At 38.8% G+C, this 16,554-nt stretch overlaps 1 protein-coding gene across 1 annotated transcript; it reads left to right on the top strand.

Annotated features, from left to right (window-relative positions):
* Window positions 1-482: 482 nt before the first annotated feature.
* Window positions 483-15,130, top strand: LOC125384366 (glutamate receptor ionotropic, kainate 3-like). The gene is made up of 7 exons (XM_048403392.1): window positions 483-525; window positions 3,660-3,794; window positions 4,336-4,475; window positions 10,420-10,744; window positions 11,249-11,469; window positions 12,244-12,491; window positions 14,899-15,130. The coding sequence occupies exons 1-7, from the start codon at window positions 483-485 to the stop codon at window positions 15,128-15,130; spliced, it is 1,344 nt and encodes a 447-aa protein (XP_048259349.1).
* The last annotated feature ends 1,424 nt before the right edge of the window (window positions 15,131-16,554 follow it).

Genomic DNA, 16,554 nt, shown 5'->3' with positions numbered 1-16,554 from the left:
CTACATAGCAATATGTTGACAAAATTTATGTAATGATTCGTGGCATCGTGTTTTACTTTTAGATATAACCGCATGATTATATTTCTCATCATGTCCCTTTCAGTTCTGTTGCAATGTCTCACAGACTTCGACAGTCGGATTGATGACGAAGTACGTAATTTTGATAACGCTGGCAAAAATTATTTGCTTAGCAATTTATAGATTTTTTGACGCATACCTAATTAACAGCTTCATGTACACATCGTTTCATTCACTATTGTCAGGATATGTGTTTGATTGATTGATTACAATAACAGTAAAGCACAGTCGACAATACTGCGCACATCTTCGTGGTATTCTGCTGAAACTGTGACACAAATGTCACACTGAAAAGATTTTGTCACACTTGTGAAAGGAACCAGATTCGAAACGTCAACGCCAAACGTTAGTCTCGAGTATCTGCCAAAACAGATTCCACTGGACGTAAAATAAACCACAGAGAAATGGTCATACTACTCACCATCTTACACACCATCTACTTTGCAGGTAAGTTTTTAAGGTAGGTAACATACGTAAATTGTTACCGAAAACAATTAAAAACACAAAAAGATAGTAGTCACCAAAATCCGAGAGCCTGGCCATCGATCCATTCTAGTCGACCCTTACACCAAGCATTGGTTCCTGGAGACCTGCTACATGGCCTCAACGAGGAGAGTGCGTGACGGAATGGTTCTACGTGAGGGTCGCGATTACCTTGGTGTTACTATTCGTCCTCAGATTTTAAGGTTAATAAACGATATCTATATGTTAAGAAGTATCCTTAGGTTAATGCTTTAAGCTAAAAACATTTAGGCCTATCGCCTAATGGAAAGATGTCATCATATAAATTGTTGGCAATACTGACTGCTTAAGATAGATACTTTTGATCTGAATCGAAGTCTTGATATTTATAAAGAACATAAAGCTAGGAAAAGTAATCAAATCTTAAATATGTTTTATAATTGTCGTGGTTCAAAATGGAGTTTAAGTTAAAAAAGCGGAAGCAGAATTGGAATGGACCCATTCTGTCCCCGTCAACTGTCATCCAAAGCCCGGCTTCCTAACATTAAAGGCTCGTAGTTGTTTCTACTAACCATTATATGTATAGTCTGGAAGGTAATTTAAGGTACCGACGTTTACTACAATATCTGAAAAACTATCGGACTTACTCCAGTCAAAGTTGGCATACATAACTGGATATTACATTTAAAGACAATCAGTGCATGAATAAAAAATCTGTTTAGCTATCACTATATTTCATCAACAACCACGCACGCACGTTGAGACGCCCAACGCTAACACCGTATTCGTGCGTGCGTGATTCCCGTGCACCCTTTCGAGTTGAGTTGATTGGTTCAACTGTGTCATATGGCCCTGTGACGCAGGGGTAGCATTATGCAGATGGCTGTTTCAATGAATGCTCGTTCCACCTGTGACGAACAGGTCTGGTTGTTGATGAAATATAGTGATAGATAAATAGACAGTTTTTTTATTCATGCACCGATTGTCTTGAAATGTAATATCCAGTTATGTATGACTGTTTAATAATCTCATACCAACTTTGACTGGAGTATGTCCGATAGTTTTTCAGATATTGTAGTAAACGTCGGTACCTTAAATAACCTTCCAGACTTTAATTAAGCTTCACTTCATTAAGCTTTTATCAAAGAACTTAGTATGACATATGAAATAAGGCCATGGAAGGCCCATATGTTAATTGAGGAAGAAATCTGCCCAAACCATGCATCAGTACTTTTAACTTTTTTCTTGACTGTAAAACCTGAAGACATGCCCATTTCGATTTTTTACTGAATGGCAAAAGCTCTAAATCAGTACAAAGAGAGAAATATTGCTGGCTCAAGCAAATGTACCAACTGATCCCTGCTTTAAACATTAACCAAATATTGTTCGTGAAAAGCTACGAAAAAATGACAAATATGAACCATAACCCTGATCTCTACTGTGGCGGTTTGAATCATCTGGTGGTTCGTGGATGTGATTTGACCTTGTGATCTATACGGATGTACTGTTTGGAGCAAATTGTCCCTTAAAGAATATGAAATGCTAGATATTGTTCTGCCTTACTTCTGCAAAAAATCCCAAGGCTTTAATAAGTGTACGCCAAATGCAATTGTGAGAAATGCAATTGGGATAACATCCCTACCAGGATAAAACGATCTACAAACCCTCTTACTCCTAGGTAAACTGTGCAATGTCAAACACAATATACAGTGTTAAGCAAATGTTTTTACTCCGTCTTGGATAGTATCATTGTGAATAAAAGCGACAAACCCTTTCCATACCAATAAGAAATCTCTGCCCAAAACATCGTCGATTGTACGATTCCGACTATATCATGATCATGTGTTTATGATTCACTGTCAGATAGTGATGATACCAGGTGTTCGCGAAAAGGTGAGCTTATCAAGACCCCCCGGTTGCACTCGTCACAAACACACATGCAAAGGCAAGTCAATTATTTACCTGAAAAAGCACCGGAAAGTATGGTACAAGTCAAAGTATGGAATTGCATCGGACATCCTTTTTGTCACTGATGTGTTACTGATACCATAAAACATTTGAAAGCTTTGCTGAGGCCTTGAGTGTTGTAACCTTGATCACATAAATTTTGAGCAACAGTCGTATGGCGCTCTTTGAAATCTTGGTACAATAACATGGTCGATTGTCCCTTAAAAGTAGTGAAACGAGACACCAAAGGCTGGAGCTACAGGAATACTACTCAACATAAAGGGAAAGCTGACTATTGGAAAGTTGAAGACATCCCTCTTGTTACACAGTTTTGTGGAAAGTGTTTTGTCACTCTGAATCTTTATGCATGGATCAGATAAAAAAGAGATGAAGCGGTCTCACAGATCTCCTCTATTTCGAGTTCAGGTGGGTAAATCGGTGGAAGGAGAGTGGCTATTTGATGTTTATTGAACGATATCAGATCGTCGATACACCCAGGCAATCCTAGCAGAAATTCCGATTCATATACAGGAGGAAACGGTTCAGCAAGAAGGGGACCACAGTTGGGGACCTTAAGTTTGTCATGTGGCGTAGTCCTGTACAAAGTTGAAATGTTTGACAGACTTGAACTTGGTTCTTTTCTGAGACTGTGAGACATCAAGGGAATCCTTTGAGAATCCACATGGTATTAATTCCACTTGTCTTAATTACATTATGTGAGAAGAAAGAAAGTCCTTCCTTGGTTGTATTAAGCATTATGGTTAATCTTTGAGACGGGGATTTTGTGAGAACGAGAACAAAGATAACGGACACTCGCTCTACAGAGACCACAGAGCTTCAATGATATTGCCAGAATTATAAGGTTGGCTGCCTGTCCAATCTATCTGTTAAAGACAATACATGTAATTTCACCAAGATCTTTTAAAGGTGCAAGAAACACACACACGGGAATCGTTTCAACTGAATCAGGCATGGCTTTAGAAAATACCTTTTTTTTTGTTAAAACATTGTGTTGCATTAAAATATTTAAACATTACAACTGCCTAAATCATCTTCTTTGAAAGCATATTGAAAAGCAATGTGTAGTCAAAATATAATATGTCTCGATTAGTTCGCTGATGATAAACATTTAAGTTTGTGAACTTGTGATGATATACGTTTTGTTCACTCAGAAGGAAGATTACTTAACGTGAATGCAATATCCAAAGAAGTTTCACCGGTACAATCGGAACCTGCCATGTTCATCGCCGATGTCATTAGATCCTTCAACTGGACATCACTCTGCATCCTGCATGACACTTCGTCAGGTAACATCGTAATAATCCTGATTCATCTCCTAGCGATAAACACGAATGAAACATGAATATGGTCAATGGAATATATGAATGCTGAGGTGAGTTGCGTTTAACGCCACTTTGAACAGTATTCCTGATATATCACGGCATGTCAGCTTAATGTGGGAGGAAAGTCCCGAAGTGATGAGGGGTCTCAGACGTTTACCACGAGCACGGGTATGGCGCCTTAGACGGCTGGGTCATCCTCATGTGTAACTGGGGATGGCGCAATCGTAAATAGATGCTTATGTGTATGGATACGTCACAATGCTCCTTAAGGATGCTGTAGAGCTCGAGGTATACGTGTTAATCAGGGTTTGTCACATTGTAAATTATTCAGTCATAATGTTACATCAATAATGCTTAGGAGGAATTCTGGGTTATGTGTTTTAGATACTGCAATCGTATTTATCTTACGTTACCACAACAATCTTTCTTAAAGTTTGTAATATCCGAATATTTAAATGTAGATTAATTCCAGAGCCAAATCTACACTCTTTTCTATTACTTGTAGGATATACAGTAGCATCGCTGCACTCTGCCATGGCGTCAAAGACAACTTCCTGTAAAATCCTGGACTTCAACATTGACGAAACAGATGTGAATGACGTCCTGAAGACAGTGAACGTCATCATGTCTCCATCCATCAACATAGTACTGGTCTGCAAACCCCGTGGTGCTTTATATACTCTCAAAATGGTTCGTGAAAAGCAAGGCATCATCTGGTGCTCCTGTAATGACTTACCTCGTCATTCAAGTATTTGATTGTCATATCGAAGACCTTGGATGTATTAGCTACATAGGTACAATGCATGAAACCAATTGTTGGACATCAATGTAATATTACCGTCAAGAATTGGGCCCATTAGGCATTTCATGATTCTAAGGTTGTAGATTTAAAGTCCAAGTTCATCCTGATGATGATTCTTTGTTTGTTAACACCAAGGCACGTGGCTTTCCCAAAATGTGTAAACGTTGCTTCCCGCGTACATTTACCTGGTATGCCGTGATATGACAAAATACTGTTAAATACAACTCATTTACCCACTGACGTTTGCCAATTTACGATCGTAGATATTTGTTTCCATGCTATTTAGAAGCCTTTATTGACTAATAACTCGTTACTGGTACATTAGACCTTCATATATATTGGACATATCTTGGATATATATATATATGAATGATATTGACATATTGATGTTGACCTATGAATCACAGATACAGCTAAATGCAAATGTTTGCACCATGCACGTGATGCAATGAGTGAACCGGCATCTAAGAACGTCTGCTTTTCAGCAGTAGAATATTTCTGTTAAATTTGAGTTTTGAAATATTGTTCTGTTGAGGGTATTTAAAAAAATGCAAATCTGTTCGAATACTCTTTACCTCTCTTCGTCTGCAACATGTTTGAGCTGTGTTACAGTGTTACTGAAGTACTCTGAAACTTTTCTCGTCAGGCAAATATTTATGACAGCTCTTCGAACAGAACAACTGACTACAGACACCTCTCCAAGTGGATAGTCCTTACCGAGAGACGTACATTGCTTGATATCCATCAATTGGCTCTGGACTTGGAAAATGTCATTTTCGTATCACCACGTCCACAGGTGAGAAGGGAAAGTACAAAACAATAGTTAAGGATGTATTGTTCCTGGTTTTCTTTCGCATTTCTTGCATCATTGGTCGCCAGGGGCATTTAAGACTTTATTACAAATACCAAGTGCAGCTGTGTGTCATGTAAGACATAATACCTTGCTTGAATTAATGGACCACATGGTCTTCTGGTAACCTTGAACAAGACCTTAAACAGAAATCACTTTATCTGACCCAGGAATTGTTGTTATTAAGTTTGATTTGTGACAAAACAATTGGTCACTTTTTTATACTTCCTGGCCAAACATTAAGGTACACTCAGTATGTCAATTTACAAATCGCTTGATTTATTAAGTCACACCACAGAAGTACTTGTGAGTAAAACAAGATCACAGTTTGGAAGTAAATGCTGTTTATTTGTTTCAGTACACAATAGAGTGATACTACAATATTCAATGACAGTATATAATATGATGGCAGTGGTCAGTATCAGATACAAAATTACAGTCACTGATAAAAATACATATTCACCCGGCCCAGTGGCGATAATGGCCAAGCTTCCGAGATGGGCTGGGCAGGGAATCAGGGATGATGGTCGATCCTCACATGAAAGCTGGTACCGAAGCGATGAAATGCGTGAGAGATACGCAAACACGCTATTGTGCCCTAGAATACAACCTACCCAGCCAGTGGAATGTTCAACACAGTGTCCTAGAACATTTCCATAACATCAACACCGTAACACATTAACACCGTCCGCGGTATACCGGACAGGAAGTTTACGTACCACACTAGCATCTAAATATAGTAACTTCCTGATAACTCATCACTGTCCAAGCACAATGCAATGAGCGTCTACCGACTCCCTATAGAAACAAAGCCAAACAGCCACGATCACCATTAAACAATATAATACACTGCTATATAATTCTTAATCCCAATGAACATGAGGCACAACCAATCAGGAGTCTGATATTGTCAAAATTTTAGTACAAACATTAAAAAAGTTACTGAACATTTTGTTGTGGAGGAAATGTTTAACACTCCTGCAGTATTGGAGACATTTCAAAGGACAGAGTCATTCTTAGAAATTACCGTTTAGTGTTTTTGTCCATAGCTGAACATGTTATTAACATGTTCATTCAGAACAATGATATTCAACTATGTTGTAATAGGATAAAGAAGGAGTGGTTGTTTCAACATTGCAAGGGACTGGGACTGCAGGAAGACTCGTTCCTGTCACGTCATTTCGGATGACGGAAGCCTTCCCAAATATGAAGTACGGCTATAACAACAGAACACTGTTAGTATCGATGATGAAAGGGGTGAGTTGTTATTATATGTCGCGTATAGCCTTATGACATTGATACATTGCTGATACCAATGTTGGTACATTGTCTGATACAACTTAGCAGGTTAAGTTGACTTTGTTTGTTGTTGAACGCCGCACTCAGCAATATTCCAGTCTCTTCTTATGTATCGCCAGACGATAATAAGTCTCGATTATCTGCTGAAACGGATTTCATTGGGCGTAAAAGGCAAACAATTGGTTAAAAATATTTAAGTTTGAAACAAATCAGATATTAAATATTCTCTAAAATCATGCCTGATTCATTTGTGACGATTACAGTCTGCATGTGCCTTGCACTGCTATTAGTTCATGGAACATAATTATTGCCTATGAATCATCGTTTATTATTTTGTTTTTGCAATCCCAACAAAATCACCATGAAGGCGCACTTGAATGATGTCTTGATGACTATGGCCAATGTAATGGCTCAAAAGTTGAACTTCAGGTAAGTTTGAACATTTAGAGTGCGTTTGTTCGGTATACCGCCACTGTTGACAGTATATATATCATATCACAGTGGTCGAGCTCATAGGAGAGAAGGATTTGAAGTGATTTCAACAAGGGTTTCAGGACAATACCATTTATATAGTCAGGTTATAAATGCATGCTCATTGTATTTGTATATGAATCAGGAGAATACATTTGAAATGAACTTGCCACTCTAATTGTAACTTTTTTAAATTACTTTAAGCGCTTTTGCATTACTTCTCTATTGTAATACCTAAGACATAAATAGATGGTTGCTTGGATGATGTGTAATCAGATGTGAGTGAACAAACTTAAGAGAATTATACGTTCCTTCATTTTTTTCAGCATTAAGGTCATAGAACCGCCTGATAAAGCATGGGGAAATGAAGACAATTGTACTTGGAATGGTCTGATAGGACAATTACAAAGAAGGGTACTGCAACAATTTGGTTGTTTGTGAACGGTGGATAATAAAAGAATTGAATACTCAGTGTTCAGTCTTAAAGTAGCGTTTTCGAATATAATAAAATTGATAAAACATAAAATCAGGCCCGGTTAAACGCTCTCGTAATACACACTATTGTAGTGGAAAGGCATAGCGATTATGGTATGCCTTACAACGTGTCCCGTCAGTCAGTCAGTCAGTCAGTCGATAAACACATAGGTTCCACGGAGAACATGATAGACGCACCAAATGCAGAGACGTTGAACTGCTTCGTTGTCAGACCAAACTACATATTCATCATATGCGTTATCGCGAAACAGTATGTCTCGTTAACACAACTTCCTCGTTAGATGGTAAAATGACATGGTCCTAATACATCATGGCGACCACAAGAATTGAGCTTATTAAGCTCGTTTTAACTTTAATATTCTCAAAAGCACACACAAGCTTGACATATATAACAAAAATGATTCGAAAAGTGCTTTAATGATATCATATGAAATTTCTTTTTATTTCGGTTCCCAACAAGCTATCAAAACGATGAGGTTGCACGGTTGTGCCAGTAGTCTTAGGCGTCGCGATTCACTGTACACCAAACTGATATGGTATTGAGTCGTCGGACCCATCACATTCAGATATAATTTTGAAATTATTGTAACAAATATTTATTGTTCCTTTTCGCGAACACCTGGTACCATCACTATCTGAGAGCGATTCACAAATACATGCTGATGATATAGTCGGTTTCGTACAATCAATGAATATGGAAAGGGTTTTGAGGCTTTTATTTTAATAACCCGAACTGAAGTTTGATGAGATTAAGGGCACAAAGTTCACGAAATGTCTTTGCACTGAATATGTTCATTAAAATTATCCTCAACATATTCATTGTATATCCTTGTTTCCTTTATTTTAGTACAGTTACAGATAGTTCGAATCTAGAAATGCATGCGATCTATATTAATTCAAAGAGGTGTGATCTGTTCACATCTAAGTCAAGGCACCGTAAACAAATCGGTGGCTAAATCAGTGTTTGAAGGGACCGTCATATAGTTCTGATAGTGTATTCCAGATATCGCTGATCCTAATCAGTATCTAAAGTGGTTCTACTCCATTTGTCCAGAATCAGATATTCTTCAAGCGGTGCCTAGTCGAACCCACCGAAAACCTTTCGTAGAAAGTGAAGACTCCCAAACATTACAGCCTGCTGCATAACCCAGGGTGTCAGAAGGACTGGGTACTCTCACAATGTCATCAGATTGGGAGGTACCAAACCTAAGGCACCAAGAACAATGGGGGGTCTGACAACTTGGTACTTGGGATGCATGCGGGACATTTCGAGAGCGAGGTCCGCATATTTTGCTTTGTTTTTCCTGAATCTTGTCAATCACATTAGTGTCAAAAGGAACAGAGACTTCGGTGACATAAATGGTTTCATTGGATTTATCAAAACAGACAAAGTGAGATTTGTTGGCCTGCATATGTCTGAGGCTGTATACGGGCCTATTCCATTATGGCAACTGTATATTCTGGGTCGTGCCATGCATGGACCTCTGTGTCGAAGCCAACAGCATGGCGAAGCCAGTATTAAATGGACCTAGCTACACCATCATCTCGGTTAAGAAACTGTGCCAAAGCTGGCCATCTACTTAAAAAGTGTTCATATTTCGATGCAAAATCACACATAAACCGTTTCGAGTGGGAGGTGACTGGTCCTGGTGACTGGTCAATTGCAATCGAAGGAATCTGGAACACACTACATAAACTCGATGCAGTGGTAGTTCAGGGAGTTCGCTTGGTTGACACTCATTTTTGTACCATTCAGCAGTACAACAACCATCAATAAAATCAACATTGACATTGCGATTATGTCCAACATCCCTGGCTTGTTTAAGAAGACTGTGGAATGCCTTGTTTTCATCATGGTTCTAAGACGAAAATATTAAAACAAGTAGTCAAATTAATGTGGCGTTGTTGCATTGCCTCGCTTATATTCTTTATTCCATGTTTTCAATATATTAATCATGCGCGACAACCCGAGAATCTGATTATGTCACATGATTAATATGGTAAATCATTGTATTTTGTAATTCTTTGCTTGGTTTTGTAATGCAACAACATGACAGTGTCCCTTCTAGGATTCTATGCCCATGTGACGAAATAGTAACAGAATTGTGTCTGTAAATGGTAAGATTTTTCAAGCAACCCACATCCATATCTTTGTTTATGAAAGAAATATACATATTTACTTACGCATGCGCTTGTGGTACTGAATTGGAAATAAAAACACGTCAACGCCAGAGGATAACCAGTCTCGATTATCAGCCGAAACAGAATTACACAGGTAAAGGTGGAATAGCGGGTGAAAATGATATGAATGGATCACTCAAAACTAGTAATGACACCAAGTGTCCGTGAAAAGCGTAAGCATGTCCTGCCCTAACGGTACCACCCGACACTCACACAATTTACTAAAAAGGTAACTGTTTGTTTGTTACCTGACGCTATACACTGCAGTACCCCTACCCCAGGCGACTGCGGCCTGTACACAAACCAGATACAATCAAATGATGGACCAGAAAATACAGTGACACGATGGAGCAAAGATTCTGCTGCTTATAAGTAAATGAAAACGTTTGAGAAATATGTTCGTTTTGGAAAAAAGTGGGGGCAGTTTTTCTATCTCTATCTTCTATCTATTTCTTTTGTTGTTAATTCAGCATCATTGATATCTTTTGTAGGAGGTGGATATGGTTGCATCTGGTTTAACGATTTCTGATGACAGAGCAGCTGTGATGGATTACCTTCTTCCCCCATTTATCACCGCCTACACGCGTGTCATGTACAGGGAACCGGACGTCGACCAGTACAGATGGCTGTTGCTGTTGAAACCTTTCAAACAAATGGTGTTCGTGGTGTTCGGGGTGTGCGTGGTTTGTGTTCTTCTAATTTATGGAGTTACAGAATTGCATCTAAGACATGGAACTCCTGGAGATACATTAAAAACGAAAAAAGAAATCCTGTCGAACATGTCATGGTTTATTCTTGGATCAATGCTGAAACAAGGTATTGTCCTCATTGTCTGTCTTTAGTGATGTATGCCATTTTTTTATTGTTTTGTTTTCCATGAATAACATTATCATTGAGTTTTGAACACGTGGTAACAATCCGGGTAATGTTCGGCAGTCAGGTGACAATATGTAGGCTAAATTTCGCAGCGTGTGCAGCGTGGATATTTGAACAGCGCACTTAGCAATTTCTGTCATTACTGTAATTGGTATTCCGTCACGGCGGAATGGGTTGTTTTCACTTTATAAGTTTTAACACACACATAACACTCTTCGTGAATTCATTATCGCGATATTTCGTGATTCTGTTTCAAGTGACGAGGACTATAATCATTGAAAACACGTCCCCTTCACAGACGCAGAGGCGTATGATATGGATCTCCTCCAAATTAAGCTGACATGCCGTGAAGTAACTGAAATACCCTTTGTTCAAAGAAGAGTGAAATCCAACTCACTCCCAATCTGTGTATATCTAGATTAATACTTTGCTGATTGATTACAGGTAGTACCTACACATTCACCGGTGTATCTGGTCGGGTTCTAACATTTTTCCGGTGGATCTTTCTCATTGTCATCACGTCTGTCTACACTGGAAAACTTGTCGCCTTCCTGTCTGTGAAGAAGTCCGAACCTCCACCATTCAGCAATCTCCAGGAACTCTCTGAAAGACTTGACTACACGATAGGATTCCCGACTGAAGGTTTTGCTCGAACATATTTCCAGGTACACACGTTAGGTTCTCATGGTATAAATTAAGTTTTTGTTGTGTTTGTTCAGTGTGTTTGGGGCAATATCAGTGCATTAACACAGCAGCCCTATAGTTATCGTATAACCTGGACAATATGAATACAAAACGTCAACGTCAGAGCATAACCAGGCTCGATTGTCCGACGAAATAGATTCCACTGGGTATGAAATATAAAAGCGGTAACAATCATATGCATGGAAATCAGTGATGACACCATGTGTTCGCAAAATGGGTAAACATGTCCTACGCCTACGGTAGCACCCACAATTCACACAATGTACTTAAAAAGATATGTGTTTGATAATTTTCAAAGGTCCTGCATCTCACTTCAACATCTCAGTTAAATCGAAAATAATTATGTGTACTTTAATGATCTATATACATAATACTATGCAAATACTTTTCATTTATTGATTCCTTTCACTCAGTATTGAACAATAAATAGAAGGAGGTAGCAATTTCAAAGGGACTGTCGGGTTTTCGGTATCAGGACCTCGGTAGTGACGGAAAGAACAACCGATAATATACAATAATCGAATGAGTGAGTTAAAATTTAAAGTCGCATCGGCATTACTTCAGCAATATGGCGACATATAAACGTGCGAATGAATCGGATACGACAAATGTAGAAAGGATCTCCTCTCTCACAAACATCAACACCCCGATCTTTATTTCTGTCCATGATTTGCTTATAAAATACTTTTTTCTCATGAAAGTGATATCAATCAATATATTCATATTAATTTCAGAATTCCAAGAGGGAGGACATAAAACAATTATGGAAAATGGTCCAACAACAACACGTGACTGATCCTCGAGTTTTCTCGACTGACTACAACTACCATGTCAATGAAATGAAGAAAGGAAAATATGCCGCCATTGTATTCACTATCATCTCCGATGTCTTAATGGCCAAGAACTGCAAACTCGCCTACCTCAGGGACTGGGCCTTGTATGAACAGATGGCTTTTGGAGTCCCTAAATCCTCGCCCTTGAAGTCAGAGTTGGAACGTGTGTATGTGATTTGATATTCTCTCCGACCACTGAAATATATAACTTTTTACTTCAAAATATCCCAGGGATTCCTAAACAGATCAGTAGTGAAGGTACCTTGCAGAACAAAGTTGCATCATGGTAATCAGTTAACTGCCCTCGTTGACATTACAAGCTTTTCACTACATACCCAGATGATTTCCAAAACCATCAGTTTATGTTTAGTTTATCATAAAAAAACAGAAATACTATGTATTCTCTCAAATGTATGATACCGTAACAAATGCTAGTTTTGCCAGTTGTGTTTTGAGTAATATATTTTCAACATAACATTTGACTTTACCATTCAGTCTGTTTGTATGTGTGCAAAATTTATCATAAACGCGATCATACCATTTATCATCTATCAGGTGATACCTGCTTTTTATTATTATGATTATTGAAAAAAAGATTTAGTGGTTCTTTATGATGGGAGATCTAGACACATTTCTTGTAATTACAATGATTTCCTCCAATGCCTTCTATTGAAACTGGGACAGGACTTAAAAATAAATAATTGAAACCTGAACTGCATTAACTCTTAACACAGAACGAAAATCCGACTTTTAGTCCTTTGACAAAAACGCAAAAACAAAGTAGAATACATGCAATGACCAAATTTTCTTATGATTTTCGATACGAACTAGATTGCGACGTTATTGCATATGAAGCTGCACCTTTGAAACATACGACCATTGTTTATTGATGTATGCACAAGCACCATTGTCAAGTGTTATGACCGGATTTTCAGCAATATCCATGCAAGAATTCCGAAGTCGATACTCCATTAAATATTTGAAGAGTTTAAAATATAAATATTTCCTTGAGCAAAGAAACAGTGTCTAAGAAGGATACGTATCATTTCAAACAACAAACGTAAGTATTTGAATAGTTTCTACATGATCGTAAAAGAAGATCGGGTTGCCAGGCTCGGTGATTGCGTGTCAGCGTGCCCCGACGGCGTGGATATCGTTGCTCACTAGAAAGTCTGGTCTAGCCTCGATTATTAACAAGCTGCTGCCACATAGCTGGAATATTGCTATGTCCGGCGTTAAACAATAACCAAAACAATTTTCACTTATGCTGATAACCTTTGCCATCAATGCTCATATTACTTCACTAACCTTACAACAAGGGTCTGACAAAGCAAAACACTATACGACAACTTTTCACACTTTTAATCACCTCCCTTCACTCGGTTCTTCAGCCAATAGTTTGTTCATGAGCTAGAGAGTGTTTTAAGATCCCACAACCGACAAATATCAAAACCTTAACATCTTGTACATATCTCGCCCCCCCCCCCCCCCCCCCCCACACACACACACACACCCACACCCACACCCACACACCCACACACATATCGTTGTAATCTCTGTTGTTAAAGGCATGCGTAATGTAGTATCATGCATACCATAAAGTTGTCATTACTTGAGAATTGAAATCAGCTATCAACTCAAGATGTCACAGAGAGGGTCCAGATTCAATTTTATTACACACTGCGGTGTTTAACACCAGACAAGCAAACACAGTTATTGTTTCTAGAAAGAGAAGTTATCTCTGTTATTCACTAATACTGCAATAGACGTGAAAAGAACATTGAGCTTAAAAGTTGCTGAACAGCGCAGAGCATTATCTCGGACTAACTTCTGTTATGTTCTAAGTATGTTTCACGTGTACATAGAAAAAACATTATTATGATCAGGGTTTCTCTCTATAATTTCTTCAAGTTTGAAGCAGATTGATCAAATTCTCGATCAACATGCCTGTTCAAGGAACCATGCATCACGCGTTATAAATCTAGTGCCAACGATCATATTAAACGTGCATCAAGCAGAGGCAGAACATACAAGTCACCCGGACATTTGCCTCCAAGCCATGGTCGGTCATGGCTTCAGTAACGTAATTAGCTATATCACTGGACCGTTAAACAAATATATGGACAGACAGGGAATGCATTTCCTTCACCGAGAACAGGTTGCGCATTTCCCAACTGGTGACTTTCTACTCTAATTCATCATAAGAATGCAGTCGTTAGCCCATTCAGCAAAGTAGCACTTGTTAGGTAGATAGATTTCGTTCAGACTTGTAATCGAGCTATCTCTTATTCTTTCGAGACTGTTATAATGAATAAAAACGCCCAAGTGACAGTGCATTGTGAAGATAAGTATGTGATGTCAAGGGTATTGACATCCGTGACATATATGCACAATATTTATGCTCATTTCACACGCCAGAAAATACAGGAAAACGATGACCATATTAAGACACCTATGTAATATGTGTTCATAGTGACTAAAATGTTGTTGTATTTAAGACCCGCGTTAATATGTGGAAATTCAGCTATTTTAAATTCTAGTTTATGTTTATTCCAGGATGCACATGCTGGTGGACACTGGGTGGCCAGGAAAATGGATGGATGAATTTGGCTGGCTGGTTGACAAAACTGGATGTGACTCTGAGAAGCTTGTGACGCCAGTGACACTTGACGAGGTTGGCGGAGTCGGAACAGCAGTAGCAGCCGGTGTGGGCTTGGGACTTCTGACACTGGCTCTAGAATGTCTCTATCATTATTGCATAGGGTCACAGTATGGAAATGAAACCTAAGTAGTGGTGTAGAGAATGCAAATCCAGGTACAGGACGAACAAAACACGTGGCCATTAATTATATTGTAGGTATGGCATTTTGAGATACGCTATTAAAACATAAACATGACATTTCGTCTCATCCTTAATTTTATTATGTTCTTCATCTTATTATATTTATGTGAATGAACTGATGTACACTTGACTTTAAAATTCGCCAATTAAATAAGTTGCATACATAAACTTTCTCGGATTAATAATTTCAATGTGTACCAAATTTCCAAACAAGGCATCACTAAATCAGAGATGGTAATTGGTGTTCGTCTTATGGGTCACCTATGGTACACTTATTACTGTTTAATATACTCCTACAAATAAACTTTAGAAACAATACTACTCACGACGCATGTTTTTCGAGATTTACACAGCCGCCTGGACCTTGTGTTTATATGATAATAAAAAATAACAATAATATGCATTGGCACAAACACAGTATCTTAGGCGACATGATACTATGGCTCGAACCGTTTATTACCGTCTCGCAATACTTGTGGTTAAATACAAAATTCTTTGGAATAGGCCCGTATACAGCCTCAGACATATCCAGGCCAACATACCTGATCTTGTCCTTTTTGATAAATCCAATGAAATAATTTATATCATTGAATTTTCTGACCCTTTTGACACTAATGTGATTGACAAGATTGAGGAAAAGCATGGCAAATTTGCGGACCTTTCTTTCGAAATGTCACGCTTGCATCCCAAGTACCAAGTTATCCGATTCCCCATTGTTCTCGGTGCCTCAGGTTTTGTACCTCCCAATCTGACACTGGCTGACTGACATTGAGAGAGTACCCGGGTATGCTACCAGGAATACAGCACTTCTGACAATCTGGGTAATGCAGAAGGCTGCAGAGATGGGGGTTCTTCACATTCGTCGAAACGTTCTGGGTGGGTTTGACTAGGCAGCGTTTCCCGGGAGAAGTGCCATTCGCTGTCTGGGCTGCGTGTAGAGGGGGCAAGGGCCCTGAGCTGATGATGAGCCTTACCAGCCTGACTGTGCAAGGATCACCCAAACCCTCCTTGTTGCATTTATATTTTAATCTGTACATGTGATAATGTACATATTTATAATGTGATAAATCTAAACCCTAAAGCATGCCTAGAGCGCTACATTATTACCCCGATCAATGGAGCAGTGTGCACTCGCTTATTATTCCAAGCTTCCTGGGGATCTGCAAGAGAGGCGCCAGAAGGTAACAGTCACAATACTATCTCATTCACTGCTGGGTAAACATAGGCACAGTTCGAACAAAGTCACTTGCCTAAGCAGACATCAAATGTGCTACATGCGCTTCAGTATGGGGAAGGGCCACGATACTCACATGGAGTCAAGCTGCCGAACGAGGTCACCCAACGTTGCTCACCTTCACCTGATTTGAGAC

Source organism: Haliotis rufescens, unplaced genomic scaffold (assembly GCF_023055435.1).
Source record: "Haliotis rufescens isolate VD_foot unplaced genomic scaffold, xgHalRufe1.0.p SCAF_3, whole genome shotgun sequence".
NCBI lineage: Eukaryota > Metazoa > Mollusca > Gastropoda > Lepetellida > Haliotidae > Haliotis > Haliotis rufescens.
Note: the sequence above shows the minus strand (reverse complement) of the source record. Positions and strands in the feature narration are given on the sequence as shown.

Coding starts and splice junctions, on each gene's coding strand:
- LOC125384366 (XM_048403392.1), top strand. CDS start 483: ATGGTCATACTACTCACCATCTTACACACCATCTACTTTGCAG. Junction 526..3,659: donor ACACACCATCTACTTTGCAG/GTAAGTTTTTAA, acceptor TTGTTCACTCAG/AAGGAAGATTACTTAACGTG. Junction 12,492..14,898: donor CCTAAATCCTCGCCCTTGAA/GTCAGAGTTGGA, acceptor TGTTTATTCCAG/GATGCACATGCTGGTGGACA.